Below are 17637 nucleotides of genomic sequence, written 5' to 3'. Positions count from 1 at the left end.
GGGGCGGAACCCAGGGGCCAGTGAGCGGTTTCTCAGCGAGGCGGGCGTGTTGTGGCTGCTGCACCCGAAGGCCTTGGGGGAACGGAGCCGGCGGACTGGCAGGCAGGAGGGAAGGAAGGAGGGAGGGAGGAAGGAAGGGAGTCCCCGGGAGGGAGGGAGGCCGGTGCCGCCGGGCGAGAACTCTTGGAGGAGGCCGGAACTGTTGGGGCGCGGAACCCAGGGGCTGGAGAGCGGTTTCCCGGGGAGGCCGGCGTGCTGTGGCTGCTGCACCCGGATGGGGAGCGAAGCCTTCTCCCACGCGGTCCTCGAAGCATTAGAGGGCATTGAAGCCGGTAGGGTCCAGTCTCGGCGCGGCGGAGCTTGGCCTGCCTTTGGGGGGGGGGGGGGGGTGCAACTGCATTGCAGCCCTGGGGAGGGAGGGAAGGCGGGGGGGGGGGGTGGCAAACTAGGCGGCTGTCGTGGGCACCGGGAGAGCTCAATTTGGGCACCTCTCCTCCCGCTGCCCTAAACGGCCGCCTAGTTTGCCTCGTGAGCGAGCCAGCCCTGCCCAGTTGGACTCTTGGATGTTAAGAACATGAGAGAAGCCACGTGGAATCAGGCGTCATCACCCCCAATGTCTCCTGGCTCCACCCCCAAAGTCCCCGGATATTTCTTGCATGGGGCTTGGCACCCCTAATGCCGGGCGCCGAACTTCACCCGTTGACTTTCTGCCTGCCCTGATGCAAGGCAGAGCTCTGCAAGGAAACGGGAGCAGGAGAAGGTCGGGCCGGGGCTAAAAGACGGCGCGTGGAAAGGAGCCCCACCTGCAAGGAAGGAAGGGAGGGAGGGAAGGACCGAAGCTCCCGGAAGGGAGGGAAGAAAGGAAGGAGCAAGGAAGAGGAAGGGAAGAAGGAGGGAAGGAAAGAAGGAAGGGAGTCCCCGAGACGGTGGGAGGGAGGGGGGGGCGGAACCCAGCGGCGGGGGAGCGGTTTCCCGGCGTGCTGTGGAGCAACGGACTGACAGGCAGGAAGGAAGAGAGGAGGGAGGAGGAAGGGAGTCCCCGGGAGGAAAAAAGGAAGAACCGAACCCGAGGGAGCTAGAGAGGCCGGTGCCGCCGGGCCAGGCAGGGGGCGGGGAGGCCGGAACTCTTGGGGGGGGGGAACCCAGGGGCGGGGGAGGGTTTCCCGGCGAGGCCGGCGCGCTGTGGCTGCTGCACCCGGAGGCCCTGGGGGAACGGAGCCGGCGGACTGGTGAGTCTTGCAGCCCCCTCCTGCTGCTCTTGCACGCCGGCTCTGGCTCCCCGAAGGCAGCCCCGCTCGCTCAATGCACGGAGCCCAGCGAGAGGAGGCGGGAGGGCTTGGCAAGCAGAGAGGGCTCCGAAGCCTGCAGGGAAGGACCCGCCTCTCCTTCCTGGGAGGGGCTTCAAGAGAGGCTGCGGGGCCCCCTGACAGCAAGGAGGGTCCTGTGGATTGAGGGGGAGGGGCTTGTGAGTTCCCTGCATTGTGCAGGGGTTGGAGTAGATGACCCTGGAGGTCTCTTCCAATTCTAGGAGTCTATGCTTTAACTGGGCTCTCCTTCCTGGGAGGGGTTTCAAGAGAGGCTGCGGGGCCCCCTGACAGCAATGAGGGTCCTGTGGATTGAGGGGGAGGGGCTTGTGAGGTCCATGTATTGGGCAGGGGTTGGACTAGATGACCCTGGAGATCCCTTCCAACTCTAGGATTCTGTGCTTTAACTGGGCTCTGCTTCTTTGGAGGTTTCTAAACAGAGGTTGCATGGCTATCTGACAGCAATGAGGGTCCTGTGGATTCAGGGGGAAGGGCTTGTGAGCTTCCTGCATTCTGAAGGGGTTGGACTAGATGACCCTGGAGGTCCCTTCCAACACTAGGATTCTATTTTAACTGGGCTCTCCTTCCTGGGAGGTTTTTCAACAGAGGCTGGATGGCCTCCTGACAGCAATGAGAGTCCTCTGGATTGAGGGGGAGGGGCTTGTTAGTTCCCTGCATTGTGCAAGGAGTTGGGCTAGATGACCCTTGAGGTCCCTTCCAACTCTAGGATTCTGTGCTTTAACTGGGCTCTCATTCCTGGGAGGTGTTTCAAGAGAGGCTGGATGGCCCTCTGACAGCAATGAGAGTCCTGTGGATTGAGGGGGAGGGGTTTGTGAGTTCCATGCATTGTGCAGGAGGTTGGAGTAGATGACCCTGGAGGTCCCTTCCAGCTCTAGGATTCTATGCTTCAACTGGGCTCTCCTTCCTGGGAGGTGTTCCAACAGAGGCTGGATGGCCCTCTGACAGCAATGAGGTTCCTGTGGATTGAGGGGGAGGGTCTTGTGAGTTCCCAGCGTTTTGCAGGGGGTTGGACTAGATGACCCTGGAGGTCCCTTCCAACTCTAGGATTCTGTGCTTTAACTGGGCTCTCCTTCCTGGGAGGTGTTTCTACAGAGGCTGGATGTCCCTCTGACAGCAATGATAGTCCTGTGGATTGAGGGGGAGGGGCTTGTGAGTTCCCTGCATTGTTCAGGGGGTTGGACTAGATGACCCTGGAGGTCCCTTCCCGCTCTAGGATTCTATGCTTTAACTGGGCTCTCCTTCCTGGGAGGTGTTTCTACAGAGGCTGCATGGCCCTCTGACAGCAATGAGGGTCCTGTGGATTAAGGGGGAGGGGCTTGTGAGTTCCTTGCATTGTGCAGGGGGTTGGACTAGATGACCCTGGAGGTCCCTTCCCGCTCTTGGATTCTATGCTTTAACTGGGCTCTCCTTCCTGGGAGGTGTTTCAACAGAGGTTGCATGGCCATCTGACAGCAATGAGGGTCCTGTGGATTCAGGGGGAGGGGCTTGTGAGTTTCCTGCATTCTGCAGGGGTTGGATTAGATGACCCTTGAGGTCCCCTCCAAATCTAGGATTCTATGCTTTAACTGGGCTCTCCTTCCATGGAGGTTTTTCAACAGAGGCTGCATGGCCCTCTGACAGCAATGAAGGTCCTGTGGATTTAGGGTGAGGGGAAGATCTTGCCTCACTAACCTGTTACATTTCTTTGAGGGGGTGAACAAACATGTGGACAAAGGAGACCCGATAGATGTTGTTTACCTTGACTTCCAGAAAGCTTTTGATAAAGTTCCTCATCAAAGGCTCCTTAGAAAGCTTGAGAGTCATGGAGTAAAAGGACAGGTCCTCTTGTGGATCAAAAACTGGCTGAGTAATAGGAAGCAGAGAGTGAGTATAAATGGGCAGCCTTCGCAGTGGAGGACGGTAAGCAGTGGGGTGCCGCAGGGCTCGGTACTGGGTCCCATCCTCTTTAACTTGTTCATAAATGATTTAGAGTTGGGAGTGAGCAGTGAAGTGGCCAAATTTGCGGATGACACTAAATTGTTCAGGGTGGTGAGAACCAGAGAGGATTGTGAGGAACTCCAAAGGGATCTGTTGAGGCTGGGTGAGTGGGCGTCAACGTGGCAGATGCGGTTCAATGTGGCCAAGTGCAAAGTAATGCACATTGGGGCCAAGAATCCCAGCTACAAATACAAGTTGATGGGGTGTGAACTGGCAGAGACAGACCAAGAGAGAGATCTTGGGGTCATGGTAGATAATTCACTAAAAATGTCAAGACAGTGTGCGTTAAAAAAGGCCAACGCCATGCTGGGAATTATTAGGAAGGGAATTGAAAACAAATCAGCCAGTATCATAATGCCTCTGTATAAATCAATGGTGCGGTCTCATTTGGAGTACTGTGTGCAGTTCTGGTCGCCGCACCTCAAAAAGGATATTATAGCATTGGAGAAAGTTCAGAAAAGGGCAACTAAAATGATTAAAGGGCTGGAACACCTTCCCTATGAAGAAAGGTTGAAACGCTTAGGGCTCTTTAGCTTGGAGAAACGTCGACTGAGGGGTGACATGATAGAAGTTTACAAGATAATGCATGGGATGGAGAAAGTATAGAAAGAAGTACTTTTCTCCCTTTCTCACAATACAAGAACTCGTGGGCATTCAATGAAATTGCTGAGCAGACAGGTTAAAACGGATAAAAGGAAGTACTTTTTCACTCAAAGGGTGATTAATATGTGGAATTCACTGCCACAGGAGGTGGTGGCGTCCACAAGCATAGCCACCTTCAAGAAGGGGTTAGATAAAAATATGGAGCAGAGGTCCATCAGTGGCTATTAGCCACAGTGTGTGTGTGTGTGTGTGTGTGTGTGTATATATATTTATATATATATAAATATATTTATATATATATTTGGCCGCTGTGTGACACAGAATGTTGGACTGGATGGGCCATTGGCCTGATCTAACATGGCTTCTCTTATGTTCTTATGTTCTTAAGCTTGTAACATCCTTAAAGAACTAAACAGAGACAGTGAACTTTCCCAAAAGAATGAGGGAGACATATCTAAAATAGTTTGGTATGTTTTATAACAAAATGGAAATAAACCTGATCTACCAACCACAAGAAGCACTTTTGCTCTGATCCACTGGGGCAATTCTCATTTGCTTTCCTTGTGACATTTAACTGTCTCTGTCTTTCTTTACCCCTCCCCAGAAAGAAACCTTTCTTCGTAGCCAACTCACTTAGGGGACATTGAAACAGACAGAGGTGGCCCAAGAGAAGGGGAAAGAGATGGAAGAACAGGTCCTAGAAGGACGTGGAGCCAGGAAGACGGCAAGCAAAGGCTTCCGTCCCACCCTAGCTGGGAGCAACATTGAATTCTGGGAAAGCCCTGTGCCAGAGGTTCTGCCTAAGGACACCTTGACCTCAGACGCACATTTCCAACGCTTCCGGCAGTTCCGCTTCCATGAGGCTGATGGGCCCCGAGAAGTTTGCAGCCAGCTCCATCGCCTTTGCAACCACTGGCTGGAGCCGGAGAGGCGCACCAAGAAGCAGGTCCTGGACGTGGTCGTTCTGGAGCGGTTCCTGGCCCTCCTGCCCCCTGAAATGCAGTGCTGGGTCAGAGGATGTGGGCCGGAGACCAGTTCCCAGGCGGTGGCCTTGGCTGAAGGTTTCCTCCTGAGTCAGGCAGAGGAGAAGAGGCAGGCAGAGCAGCAGGTGAGGGGATTTCCTCTGGCTACGTCCAATTCCATATCTGGCCTTATCTAAGGTTTCCCTGAGGGAAATTTGTCCAAGAGTTAATCCTCCAAATGGGAGATTTCTCAGACTCCTTCAGCAGTTTCTTCTAGAGAATTTCTGCTCCCTCCAGATAACTGACCTGGTCTGCTGATGGAAGGCTGCAGAGTCTGGGAGTGGGGCAGGATCCAGTGCCTGGTCTCTTTTCCATCCTGTCTCTTGCCCCTTTCCCTCACTGCCGTTTCAGATGTGGGGCCCATCGGTGAAGGCAGAAGCTGCATTCTCTGGGGCAGACGGCGCTTCCTTGGAGCAAGGGCAGGGGGCGCAGGCCCAGGAGGGTGCCCAAGATGCCCTCTCCTCTGGTAAGGACTCTTTGTGCCTGGAGGCAATTGGGGCACCCCATGAATGTGATGGGGAGAGCATTAAGGCCAGGAAAAGAATTAAATAGGTCTCCACAGAACATGCAGCACTCAATATCCACTAACCGTCATTCTTCTCCAAGGGGATCAGACCGATTCGTGGTCTCATTCATTACTCATATTTCACCTTCCTTCCATCAGAGGAGGTCAAGGTGGCTGAAAAAGAAATGCAGACAAACTGGGGCAGAGATATTCAGCTTGGTGACTACAGGGAGCTTCAGCCTTCTGGGGCAGCAGAGCGCTGGAAACCAGGTCCTCGAGGCCAATAATCAAGGGGGAAATGTGGCTTCTGTGCCTGTGCTTATAGGGGCATCTGAGGGGAACTGTGGGAAACAGGATTGTGCAGTTGGGATGATAGGGTGTGGCCAGAACCCGAGGAGATTTGGGGAGGCCTTGGTGTGAAACTTGCCACGGAGAGTACCCTAGATCAGTGGTGTCAAACTCCTTCGTTAGGAGGGCTGGAGCTGACACAAATGGGACTTTGTGGGGCCAGGCTGTGTGTCTCATAAAATATATTGTCAGGTAGTGGAGATCAATGTTCTCTCTATGCTGTGGGGTCTTGTCAGCAAAAATTCTACTTTATGAGCTATTGGCATTAAAGTTATGAGGTACTGCATAAATTAGCTTGCTCTGGAGCCATTTTTCCTGAGCTAAGACAAAAATGTGTGAGCTGGAGGCTAAAAAGCTGTGAGATGGCTCACACTAACTCAGCTTAGGGGGGATATTGGTGGAGATATAAACTTTATAACGGACACAGACAAACACAGTTAAAAGATAGTTTTAAACTTAAAATACGAACATGCTTAAAACTTTTCCAGTTTTTTTTTAAGTTTGAAAGGTGGAGGAACAGTGGAATTTGGCAGTGCAATTTTTAAAATAAAACATCAAGAAAAAGTACAAAGGGTTTGACTCTGTGGAAACAATGAAATGGCATTGTAAGCTTCTCCCCCACCCCCATTGTAAGCTTCTCCCCCACCCCACCCCACCACCAGCTAACGCCTTACCATCACTATTGGAGGCAGTGGCGGGCTGGGCATTGGAGTACCCGAGGCTTATGGTCCTGGGTGACTTCGACGTCCATGCCGACGACACGGCCTCCACTCAGGCGATGGACCTAGTGTCGTCCATGGCGACACTGGGACTCTCTCAATTTGTCACGACTCCCACGCATCAGGCCGGGCACACATTAGACCTGATCTTTGCAGCCGGGATTTTGGTGAACGATATCGCCGTGAACGATATGCCGCGTGGTCACTGTCTGGCTATGCCTGGCAGATGGTCACTGCAATGGCCTCTCCTGTATTACTGCATCCGTAGCAACACCTTCTCGCTGGTCCCCCCCGTTTTTCACAGAGTTTGCTACGTCATGGTGCGACCGAATTGTCCGGCGGTATAACCGGATGGGCAGGCTGGGCCCACCAACCTTGCCAGCCTAAGAGAAGGAAAACTCCTTGAGCGCTTTCATCAGCGCTGCCTTCGCACCATCCTCAACATCCACTGGAGTGACTTTGTGACCAACACTGAAGTTCTCAAGCGGGCGGAGGTTACCAGCATCGAGGCACTGCTGTTGAAGACGCAGCTGCGCTGGGCAGGGCATATTTCTAGGATGGAAAACCACCGCCTTCCCAAGATTGCCCTGTATGGCGAACTCTCCACCGGCCATCGAAATAGAGGGGCACCAAAGAAGAGGTACAAGGACTCCTTGAAGAAATCCTTTGGCACCTGTCGCATCAACCATCACCAGTGGTCTGACCTAGCCTCAGATCGCAAAGCACGGAGGCACACCATCCACCAGGCTGTCTCTTCCTTTGAGAACGCACGCATAGCTGGTCTTGAGGACAAAAGGAGATTGAGGAAGAATCGCACTGCTACAGCACCAACCCCAAATCAGACTTTTCCCTGCAGCCACTGTGGCCGGACCTGCCTGTCCCGCATTGGTCTTGTCAGCCACCAGCGAGCCTACAGCAGACGTGGACTATTGCACCCTTCTTAAATCTTCGTTCGCGAAGCCAAGCCGAGAGAGATCGCCGTAGAAGCGGTACCATGGTCGGATCACCTAGCCCTTAAGGCCCGTGTGGGGACGCCGCCCCAACCCTGTATGGGCGGAGAGCCTATTTTGGCTCGCCCTCGGGGCCTGATGGACCCGGAACGGTTCCAAACGGCCCTGAGGGATCCCTGGCCCACTGGCAATTCCCTCGATGACCTGGTGGAAATCTGGCAGGGCCAGTTGTCCAGGGCTATGGACGAAATTGCACCCCGGCGCCCTCTGCGCCCTCGTATGAAGCTGGCCCCATGGTATACCTTGGAGTTGCGCCAGCTGAAACAAGGGCTCAGACGACTAGAGAGGCAGTGGAGGCATACTCGGGACGAAGCAACGAGAACATCCTATAGAATGTTTATGAAGTCTTATGAGGTGGCAGTCAAGGCTGCAAAGAAAGATTACTTTGCAACCAAGATTGCATCTGCAAATTCGTGCCCAGCACAATTATTTAGAATAATTGGGGATCTTACAACGTTGCCACAAGGCAAACCAAATGTTAGAGAATTAGAAATCGGCTGTGAGGCATTTGCGAAATATTTTGCAGATAAAATCTCGCTGCTCCGCCAAGACCTGCCTACCACATTGGATACAGTGAGTGAAATTGAGGCTCCGTGCCTGTCTTCGGGTTTAGTGCTGGACCACTTCGACCCACTCAACCTGGAGGAAGTCGACAGAATCCTCTCTACTGCTCTCCCGACAACATGCGATCTGGACCCTTGCCCCTCTTGGCTGATTAAATCTTGCCAAGGGGAACTTAGATGTCCTTTACGGGACATCATAAATAGATCCCTTTTAGAGGGGCATTTTCCAACACCTCTGAAAGAGGCTTTGGTCCGCCCTCTCCTGAAAAAAAGCTACAGCAGACCCGGCCGAATTGGCGAACTACCGGCCGGTGTCCAATTTACCGTTTTTAGGTAAAATAATAATTTTACCTGCCAAGGTGGGGGGAGAGGGCCGTGGCGTTGCAGCTACAGGGGTTTCTGGATGACGCTTCTGTCCTAGACCCATGTCAGTCTGGCTTCCGGCCGGGCCATGGGACGGAGACGATGCTGGTCGCCATAGTGGATGACCTCCAACGGCAACTGGATCGGGGCGGCGTTGCGGTACTGATGCTGTTAGATCTGTCGGCTGCATTTGATACAGTCGACCATCGGCTACTGACGCGCCGCCTCACCGACATTGGGGTTGAGGGGTCGGCCTTGCAATGGCTTTCCTCCTTTCTCCTAGATCGGGGACAGAGGGTGGCTATCGGGAGCGAGCGGTCCCGGAGGCGCACACTGGATTGTGGGGTGCCCCAGGGAGCAGTTCTCTCCCCGATGTTTTTTAACATCTATATGCGCCCCCTTGCCCAGATTGCCCGGCGGTTTGGGCTGGGTTGCCATCAATATGCAGATGACACCCAGCTCTATCTACTAATGGATGGATGGCCCGACCCCGCTCCAGGGAATCTCGACCGGGCTTTACAGGCGGTTGCGACATGGCTCAGGCTGAGTGGGCTGAAGTTGAACCCAGCGAAGACAGAGGTCCTATGTGTGGGTCGCGGCACTCTGGGAAGGGAAATAGCTCTCCCGGCCTTCGATGGTGCGCCATTGAAAGCAGCGCACCAGGTAAAGAGTCTGGGTGTTTTACTGGAGCCTTCACTATCGATGGAGGCCCAGATAGCAGCCACTGCCAAGTCAGCATTCTTCCATCTGAAGCGGGCAAGGCAGTTAGCCCCTTTCCTTGAGCGGCGGGACCTCGCAACAGTGATCCACACAACGGTCACCTCAAGACTAGACTACTGTAATGCCCTCTACTTGGGGCTACCTCTGTGCCGGACCGGAGATTGCAGCTAGTGCAGAACGCGGCGGCCAGGCTGTTGTTGGGACTCCCGAAATGGGAACATATACGGCCGGGGCTACATGAACTGCACTGGCTGCCGATTATATACCGGGTCCAGTACAAAGTGTTGGTCGTTACCTTTAAAGCCTTATATGGCCGAGGACCTGTCTACCTGAGGGACCGTCTTTCCCCATATGAACCCCAGAGAGCACTGAGGTCAACGGGGAAAAACCTAATGACTATCCCTGGGCCGAAGGAAATTAAATATTAGAGGACCAGAGCACGGGCCTTTTCGATCGCGGCCCCTACCCTATGGAACCGACTCCCCGAGGAGGTGCGGGCCCTGCAGAACCTTGAACAGTTCCGCAGGGCCTGCAAGACCACTCTTTTTAAATTAGCATATTCGGACTGCTAAGAAAAACGGTAATCAAGGATCCGCCAATGCGGTCTAAAGATCTATACCGCAGTATAACTGTATTTATTGGATTGGTTTTAATTTAATGTTTTAATGTCTTATTGTTCTATATTGTAAATCTAAGGTTTTATTTATTACTGTATGTTTTTATGGAATGTTGTTAGCCGCCCTGAGCCTGCCAAGGTGGGGGAGGGCGGGATATAAATGAAATTAATAAATAAATAATAAATAAGTCTACTCAGGTTGGCAATGGCTTTCCAGTATAATATCACCTTTTCACTGTGAGTTCCCACATTAGAGTACTCACTAGATTAGGGCCATTCAACAGATAAGCTGGCTGAAAGCATCAGTCTTTTTTTTGCAAGGACACAACTCCAGGAAGCAGGAGTTTGAGCTGCCTATAGGAACTCTGAAAATGTAACCCTCTTCACTCCATTTGAAATCATTGCAGAGCAAAGACAAAGCTGCAAGGAAAACATGGAATGGACCTTAAAATCCACCCCATGTTTTCCTTGCAGCAGCCAGTAAAAAAAGGCAGGAAGAACCGGCAACCAAGACTCAGCCTGGGAGCTTCAAGGGGGGCTTCAAAGAGCTTTTTTTTTTTTTTTTTTTTTTTTAGTTTTATCATATTTTATTAGATCATACTAAACATAATCAAACACTATCCAAAACATGTGAACATATAAACAAAACACCACCACCTTAGTATTTACAATATACAAACTCTGAATAGGATTAACATCATCCTAAAACATCTTCCTGTACACATAATGAGGTAGTACTATGGCATTAGAATCATCAGCTCTACACTTAATTGTCTTCCCTTTATGACATAAAGTGTCCAATTCAATTAAAAAAAAACAGTGATAATAGAACTACAATAAATTTGCCTATTTACAAAAAAGAATTTAGTTTCTTTCCAGCCAAGAATACACTTTCCCCCATTTATTTCTTGCTTCCTCCTTTGAAAAGCCTTTTGTCATACGAGCTAAGATGTCCAGTTCGACCATTTGCAAAATTTTTTGAACTATTTCTTCCCTCCCAGGAGACCCTTTTAATTTCCAATTTTGGGCAAATAAAATTCTGGCAGCAGTGATTATATATATAGAAATAAATTCATCTTCAGAGGGCACCGTATCTTTGACTAACGACAGTAGCATACATTCTGGTTTAAGTGGAAAATTAACTTTAAGTATGTCTACCAAAATTTTGTGAATCTCTCTCCAATACTTTTTGGAAACCCTACATGTCCACCAGAGATGAAAATAAGTTCCTGCTTTGATTTCACATTTCCAACAAGTTGGCGGGATGACCTGATTAATTTTGTTTAGTAACACCGGCGTGATATGCCATCTGTAAAATAATTTAAAAAAATTTTCACGAAAGTTAACAGGTTTTACTATCTTATAATTATTCCTCCATACCATCTCCCATTGTTCCAGAGTAATATTGATCTTTAAATTATTAGACCATTTTAACATAACGTTTTTAACTGTTTCATCTTCAAGTTTTATTTGTATAAAATAATTATATACCTTCTTTATCAGTTTTTCAAGTGACGTTGTAATGATCTTGTCAAAATCAAAATCTTTTTTTGTAAATCCAATTATTTTGTCTTTACTGTACTTAGCCAAGATTTGTGTCATTGTCCACCAATCAAACCTGATCCCATTTGCTTCCAAATCCTCCTGGTTTCTTACTTTATTAGTTTCATCTAGTAAGTCTGCATATCTTATTGTATTCCCATAAGACCACAGCTGTGGTCTAATTGCTGCCTCCGCTGGGGATAACCACCTGGGCGTTTTATCATAAATCTTCTTCTTCACTTTATTCCAAACTTGTAGTAGAGCCTTGCGGATTAAGTGATTTTTAAAATAATTCTGAGGTTTGTGGATATACCACATATTTGCATGCCATCCCGCTTGTAGATCGGCCCCTTCTAAGGTTAATAAACGTGTATCCTCCAACATTATCCAATCTCGCAGCCACACCATTGAACAAGCTATATGATAAATCTCTAAATCCGGAATACCTAGGCCTCCGTTTTCTTTTTTGTCTGTTAAAATTTTCCAACAAACTCTGGGTTTTTCCCCTGCCATACAAACTTTTTAAACAGTTGATTTAGTTTAACAAAAAAGACATCTTTAACAGCGAAATTAGCCATTTGAAACAAAAATAGAACTTTGGGAAGGAAGTTCATTTTCAATAGTGACACTCTTCCCATCAGTGAAAGTCGCAAGTTAGTCCATTTTTTACATAAATCTTCAATTTCCTTTAATAGAGGTACGTAATTATCTTCATATATGGTACTACACTTGTCCGAAACAACAAGTCCTAGATATCTTACTCTTTTTTCTCTTTTGATGCCAGTTTTCCTTTCAAAATCAAGAATTACCTGAGATGGCATATTTTTAGAGAGTAATTTCGACTTATTTTTATTTATCTTTAATCCTGCAACTTCCCGGTATTCCTCCAAATGGTTAAAAACCGCCTCTACTGACTCAGAGTTCTGGAGGACTAAAACCAGATCATCTGCATAAGCTAAAATTTTATACTCTTCGCCTTTAATTTTTAAACCCATAACTCTGTTATCGGACCGGATTACTTCGCATAATAATTCCAAGGAGAAAATAAACAAAAGTGGGGATAAAGGACAACCCTGCCTTGTCCCCCTGTTAAGACAGATTTCTTCTGTCAGGTCTCCGTTAATTATAATCTTAGCGTATTGTCTATCATAAATTGCGCGAATATTATTAATAAAATTATCACCAAAATTTGACTTTTCTAAAAGTTCCAACATAAAATTCCAATCTAAATTATCAAACGCTTTTTCCGCGTCAAGAAAAAAAAGTGCTAACTGTTTATCTGTTTTAAATTCAAAATACAAAATACAAGCTAAGACAAAAATGTGTGAGCTGGAGGCTAAAAAACTGTGAGATAGCTCAAACTAACTCAGCTTAGGGGGAACATTGATGGAGCTATAAACTTTATAACGGACACAGACAAACACAGTTAAAAGATATTTTTAAACTTAAAATACGAACATGCTTAAAACTTTTCCAAATTTTTTTTAAGTTGGAAAGGTGGAGGAAAAGTGGAATTTGGCAGTGCAATTTTTAAAATAAAACATCAGGAAAAAGCACAAAGCATCTGACTCTGTGGAAACAATGAAATGGCATTGTAAGCTTCTCCCCCACCCCTAAGTTTACTCAGGTTGGCAATGGCTGTCTAGTATAATATCCCCCTTTGGCTGTGGGTTCCCACATTAGAGTACTCACTAGATTAGGGCCATTCAACAGATAAGCTGGCTGAAAGCATTAACCTTTTTTCTGCAAGGGCCCAACTCCAGGAAGTGGGAGTTTGAGCTGCCTATAAGAACTGTGAAAATGTAACCCTCTCCACTCCATTTGAAATCATTGCAGAGCAAAGACAAAGCTGCAAGGAAAACACGGAAGGGACCTTAAAATCCACCGCACGTTTTCCTTGCAGCCGCCAGCAAAGAAAGGCAGGAAGAGCCGGGAACTGAGACTCAGCCTGGGAGCTTCATGGGGCGTTTCAAAGAGCTTTTGAAGCTCCCAACTGAAGGAGACTCTGCCTCAGAGCTTCAAAGAGTCTGAGAAATGAAAGGGTGATAGTCTTGAAGGTTTAAAGGGTAAGGACAAGAGGGGGCAGAAAAGAGCTACGTGGGCCTGATCAAAGCCCTTAGAGGGCCGCTTCTGGCACGCGGGCTGAGTTTTTGACACCCCTGCCCTGGATTCTCCAGAAACGCTCAAGTGACATCTGGGATTTGGGCTGAATGTGATGGTGCAATGTCATTTCCACCCCCATTTATATCCACCCCCAGCCCAGACTCCCAAGATGAGGCGGCAGAAGAATTGGATTCCTGAGTTTGTGCTCTGATCCAGCAGGGATGATGTAACTTTAGGAACTCCACAGTTCGCAGGGCAAGTTTCAAGTCTGAAATATGTTAGCAGCGTTTTTATCACCCTCGAGGCTCATGGGTACTTCTCTTCTGCCTTTCCCAAAATTTAGAACAAAGTGTGAGAGAATGTGCTGAGTGTACACAGGGATTGTGTCAGACTCCTGGGAAGAGGATGCGTGAAGCAGGGAGCGACAAAGCAAATGGAATAAGAAGTCTAACACCCTTCCTTCCTCGTTTCTCTCACTAACAGGCAGTGGAGAGATGCTGTTGAGCTTCTGTCTTTCTGAAGGTGTGGAAACGGCTGCTTTACCTCCAGTCCAGGTAGGGGAGATGAGCGGGAGACGACCTGGGTCTCCCTTCTTTCTCGGGGAGGGGGAACTTTTGCTCCCACAGTTCCTACAAGGGTCTGGATGAGAGAGGATCTAAATGCAGCTCCCTTTCCCCATGCCAAGCCATATATCCTGTTCCGCCCCAGACTCCTCCCTTCCAGCGTGCAATGCCTGTCTGGCATGATCGCTGACGAGGGAATCTGCTTTTTCTTTCAGTGCCCCGTTTCCTTTGAGGAGGTGTCTGTCTGCTTCACCCCAGGAGAGTGGGCCCTGCTGAATCCGGGCCAGAGGACTCTCTACAGGGAAGTCATGCGGGAGATCCATTCGAGCATCATCTCTCTGGGTATGGAGCTTTCACAAGGGCCAGAGGTGTGACTTGCTTCCCTCGGGATGATGCTGGAATCAAACTGTTGAACAGCAATATAAGATTTTGAGGCCTTTCTGGCTGCTTGCTGAGAGCAGTGTTGTGGCCGTCCCCCAAGCCAGAGAAGGGTGCTTTGCCTCACAGATCTGTCCTGCTTTTACTGGTTGGGATACCGGGCTGTGATCCTGACCATGATTCCAGAAGAATTTTTACTCTTGAATTTATTTCCTTCCCCATATGGGAAAGGGTGTGGCCCTCGGGGACTGTTGGGCCGAACCGAGCCATGTGGCAGCCTCCCTGGGGCCTGGCTGACCAGCGAGGATTGTGAGGCCCAGCTGTGCTGTGCAGCAGCCTCCCCAGGGCCAGGCAGGGATCACAGGGCCCAGATGTACTGTGCGGCAGCCTCTCTGGGGCCTGGCTGGCCGGCCAGAATTGCTGTAGGGCCTGAAAAAAGTTACTGTCACAATTCAGTTTGTACTCGATTATCCCAGATGGTGCGACCTTATATGCTAATATTAGGGGGTGTGGTCTAATATGCTACTGAGTTCCTGCTGGGCTTTTTCTACAAAAAAGCCCTGGACCTAGGCATTTGCCTAGGGTGGCAGGCCAGGTGTGTGTGTGTGCCAGATTAGGCTCTCCCCACATGACTTCAAATAGAAAAACAATCACACAGCCCACTGTGCGGGGAGGAGGCCTTCTGGGGTCTGGGATTTGTAAGGCCAGGAGCTCCCTCTGAGAAATAGCTCAGCTCTGGCTCATGTGGGGATGAGGAATCCTGAAAGACTAGTTATCTGGGGAAGGGTGAAGGAGGGGTTAAAATCAGGCAAGCCGAAGGGCCCTCAGTCCTTTCTTCTGCAGCCACATCGATGCCTCCGGAACTTACCTGCCCTCCAGGTATTAATGGAATCTCTCTCCTTATTCCAGCACAGGATGATCAAAGGAATGAGGAGGGTGAGAAACTCGATCAGCAGTTGCCAAATAGAGTTAAAAGTGAAGACTTGGAAGAAAAGATCAGGAATCCAGGCAGACCCAAGAGAAAGAAAGGCAGCCATACAGTTGAAAAGAGAGATGGAAGACGACATAATGCATGTTTTCCAAAGCAGAGGATAATGAGGGCAAGTACATCCGTTCAGTGGGTAAAATATTTCAAAACCAGATCACTTCTCTTTCTGCACCAAAGACTACGAAGAGGAGAGAAACCGTTCAAATGCACAGAGTGTGGAAGGAGATTCAGTGAGAGAGGGAATCTTCACAAGCATCAGAGAATCCACAAAGGAGAGAGACCTTATGACTGTTTAGAGAGTGAAAAGAGATACAGTCAGAGTGGCCATCTTCAAAAGCATCATAGAACCCAAACAGGGGAGAGATCTTTTGAATGCTCAGAGTACGGAAAGAGATTCAGTCAAAGCAGCCATCTTCAAAGTCATCAGACAACCCACATAAGTGAGAGACCTTTTGAATGCTCAGAGAGTGGAAAGAGATTCAGTCAAAGCAGCCATCTTCAAAGTCATCAGACAACCCACACAAGGGAGAGACCTTTTGAATGCTCAGAGTGTGGAAAGAGGTTCAGTGAGAGACGGACTCTTCAGACGCATCAGAGAATCCACACAGGGGAGCGACCTTTTGAATGCTCAGAGTGTGGAAAGAGATTCAATCGTAGTGCCAATCTTCAAAGGCATCAGAGAACCCACACAAGGGAGAGACCTTTTGAATGCTCAGAGTGTGGAAAGAGATTCAGTCAGAGTGGCCATCTTCAAAGGCATCAGATAACACACACAGAAGAGAGACCTTTTGAATGCTCAGAGTGTGGAACAAGTTTCAGTGACAGACAGAATCTTCAGACGCATCAGAGAACCCACACAGGGGAGAGACCTTTTGAATGCTCAGAATGTGGGAAGAGATTCAGTCATAGTAGCAGCCTTATAAGTCATCAGAGAACCCACACAGGAGAGAGACCTTTTGAATGCTCAGAGTGTGGAAAGAGATTCAATCGGAGCGGCCATCTTCAAAGGCATCAGAGAACTCACACTGGGGAGAGACCTTTTGAATGCTCAGAGTGTGGAAAGAGGTTCAGTGAGAGACGGACTCTTCAGACGCATCAGAGAATCCACACAGGGGAGAGACCTTTTGAATGCTCAGAGTGTGGAAAGAGATTCAGTCGTAGTGCCAATCTTCAAAGGCATCAGAGAACCCACATAAGGGAGAGACCTTTTTAATGCTCAGAGTGTGGAAAGAGATTCATTCAGAGTGGCCATCTTCAAAGGCATCAGATAACCCACACAGATAACCCCTTTTGAATGCTCAGAGTGTGGAACAAGTTTCAATGACAGACAGAATCTTCAGACGCATCAGAGAACCCACACAGGGGAGAGACCTTTTGAATGCTCAGAGTGTGGAAAGAGATTCAGTCATAGTAGCAGCCATTTTCAATGTCATCAGAGAACCCACACAGAGGAGAGACCTTTTGAATGCTCATAGTGTGGGAAGAGATTCATTCAGAGTGGCAGCCTTAAAATCATCCTCCTCATCGTCAATTTTTATTTATATCCCGCACTCTCCGCCAGAGCAAGCTCAGAGCGGCTAACAACACTATCAATACATTAGTTATACAAGATATTTAAATAAAAACTAAGTAACAATTTAATTAAAATTCTATTAAAATTCTAAAATTAATAAAATTAACAGGCTGGTGCTAGTATACTGATGGTGAATTTCTTAGCAGTTTCCTCTTAGTCAGTGAAGGCCAATCGAAAGAGGATGGTCTTGCAGGCCCTGCGGAACTGTTCAAAATCTCGCAGGGCCCGCATTTCCTCCGGAAGCTGGTTCCATAGGCGCGGAGCCATAACAGAGAAAGCCCGATCGCGGGTGCTCTGTAGCTGTACCTCTTTCGGCCCGGGGATAGTCAGCAGGTTCTTCCCAGCTGACCTCAGTGCTCTCTGGTGTTCATATGGGGAATGACGGTCCCTAAGGTAGGCAGGTCCTTGGCCATATAGGGCTTTAAAGGTAATAACCAGCACTTTGTAACGAATCCGGTATATAACTGGCAGCCAGTGCAGTTCATGCAGCCCCGGCTGTATGTGCTCCCACTTTGAGCACATAAAATACATCAGGGAACCCACACAGGGGAGAGACCTTTTGAATGCTCAGAGTGTGGGAAGAGATTCAGTCATAGCAACAGCCTTAAAATTCATCAGAGAATCCACACAGGGGAGAGACCTGATCAGAGTGTGAGAAGAGATTCACTAGGCGTGGCGAACTTAAAAGTCATCGGCGAACCCTCCGAAGGAGAAACCAT

At 48.9% G+C, this 17637-nt stretch overlaps 1 protein-coding gene across 2 annotated transcripts; it reads left to right on the top strand.

Moving 5' to 3' along the window:
• The first annotated feature begins 222 nt into the window (after positions 1-222).
• LOC132591078 (zinc finger protein 436-like) lies at positions 223-16986 on the top strand. 2 transcript variants are annotated; one of them, XM_060263967.1, is made up of 6 exons: positions 223-332; positions 4510-5013; positions 5279-5393; positions 13900-13970; positions 14195-14321; positions 15267-16986. In XM_060263967.1, the coding sequence occupies exons 2-6, from the start codon at positions 4588-4590 to the stop codon at positions 16556-16558; spliced, it is 2031 nt and encodes a 676-aa protein (XP_060119950.1). In that variant the 5' UTR covers positions 223-332; positions 4510-4587; the 3' UTR covers positions 16559-16986. The 2 variants fall into 2 exon arrangements, with proteins under 2 accessions (XP_060119950.1, XP_060086456.1); XM_060230473.1 differs by lacking the exon at positions 223-332 and adding an exon at positions 1189-1229.
• Positions 16987-17637: the final 651 nt, after the last annotated feature.

The sequence above is a fragment of the Heteronotia binoei genome, chromosome 2 (genome assembly GCF_032191835.1).
Source record: "Heteronotia binoei isolate CCM8104 ecotype False Entrance Well chromosome 2, APGP_CSIRO_Hbin_v1, whole genome shotgun sequence".
Classification (NCBI taxonomy): Eukaryota; Metazoa; Chordata; class Lepidosauria; order Squamata; family Gekkonidae; genus Heteronotia; species Heteronotia binoei.
The sequence above is the reverse complement of the archived record's forward strand: the minus strand, read 5'-3'. Positions and strand labels throughout refer to the sequence as shown.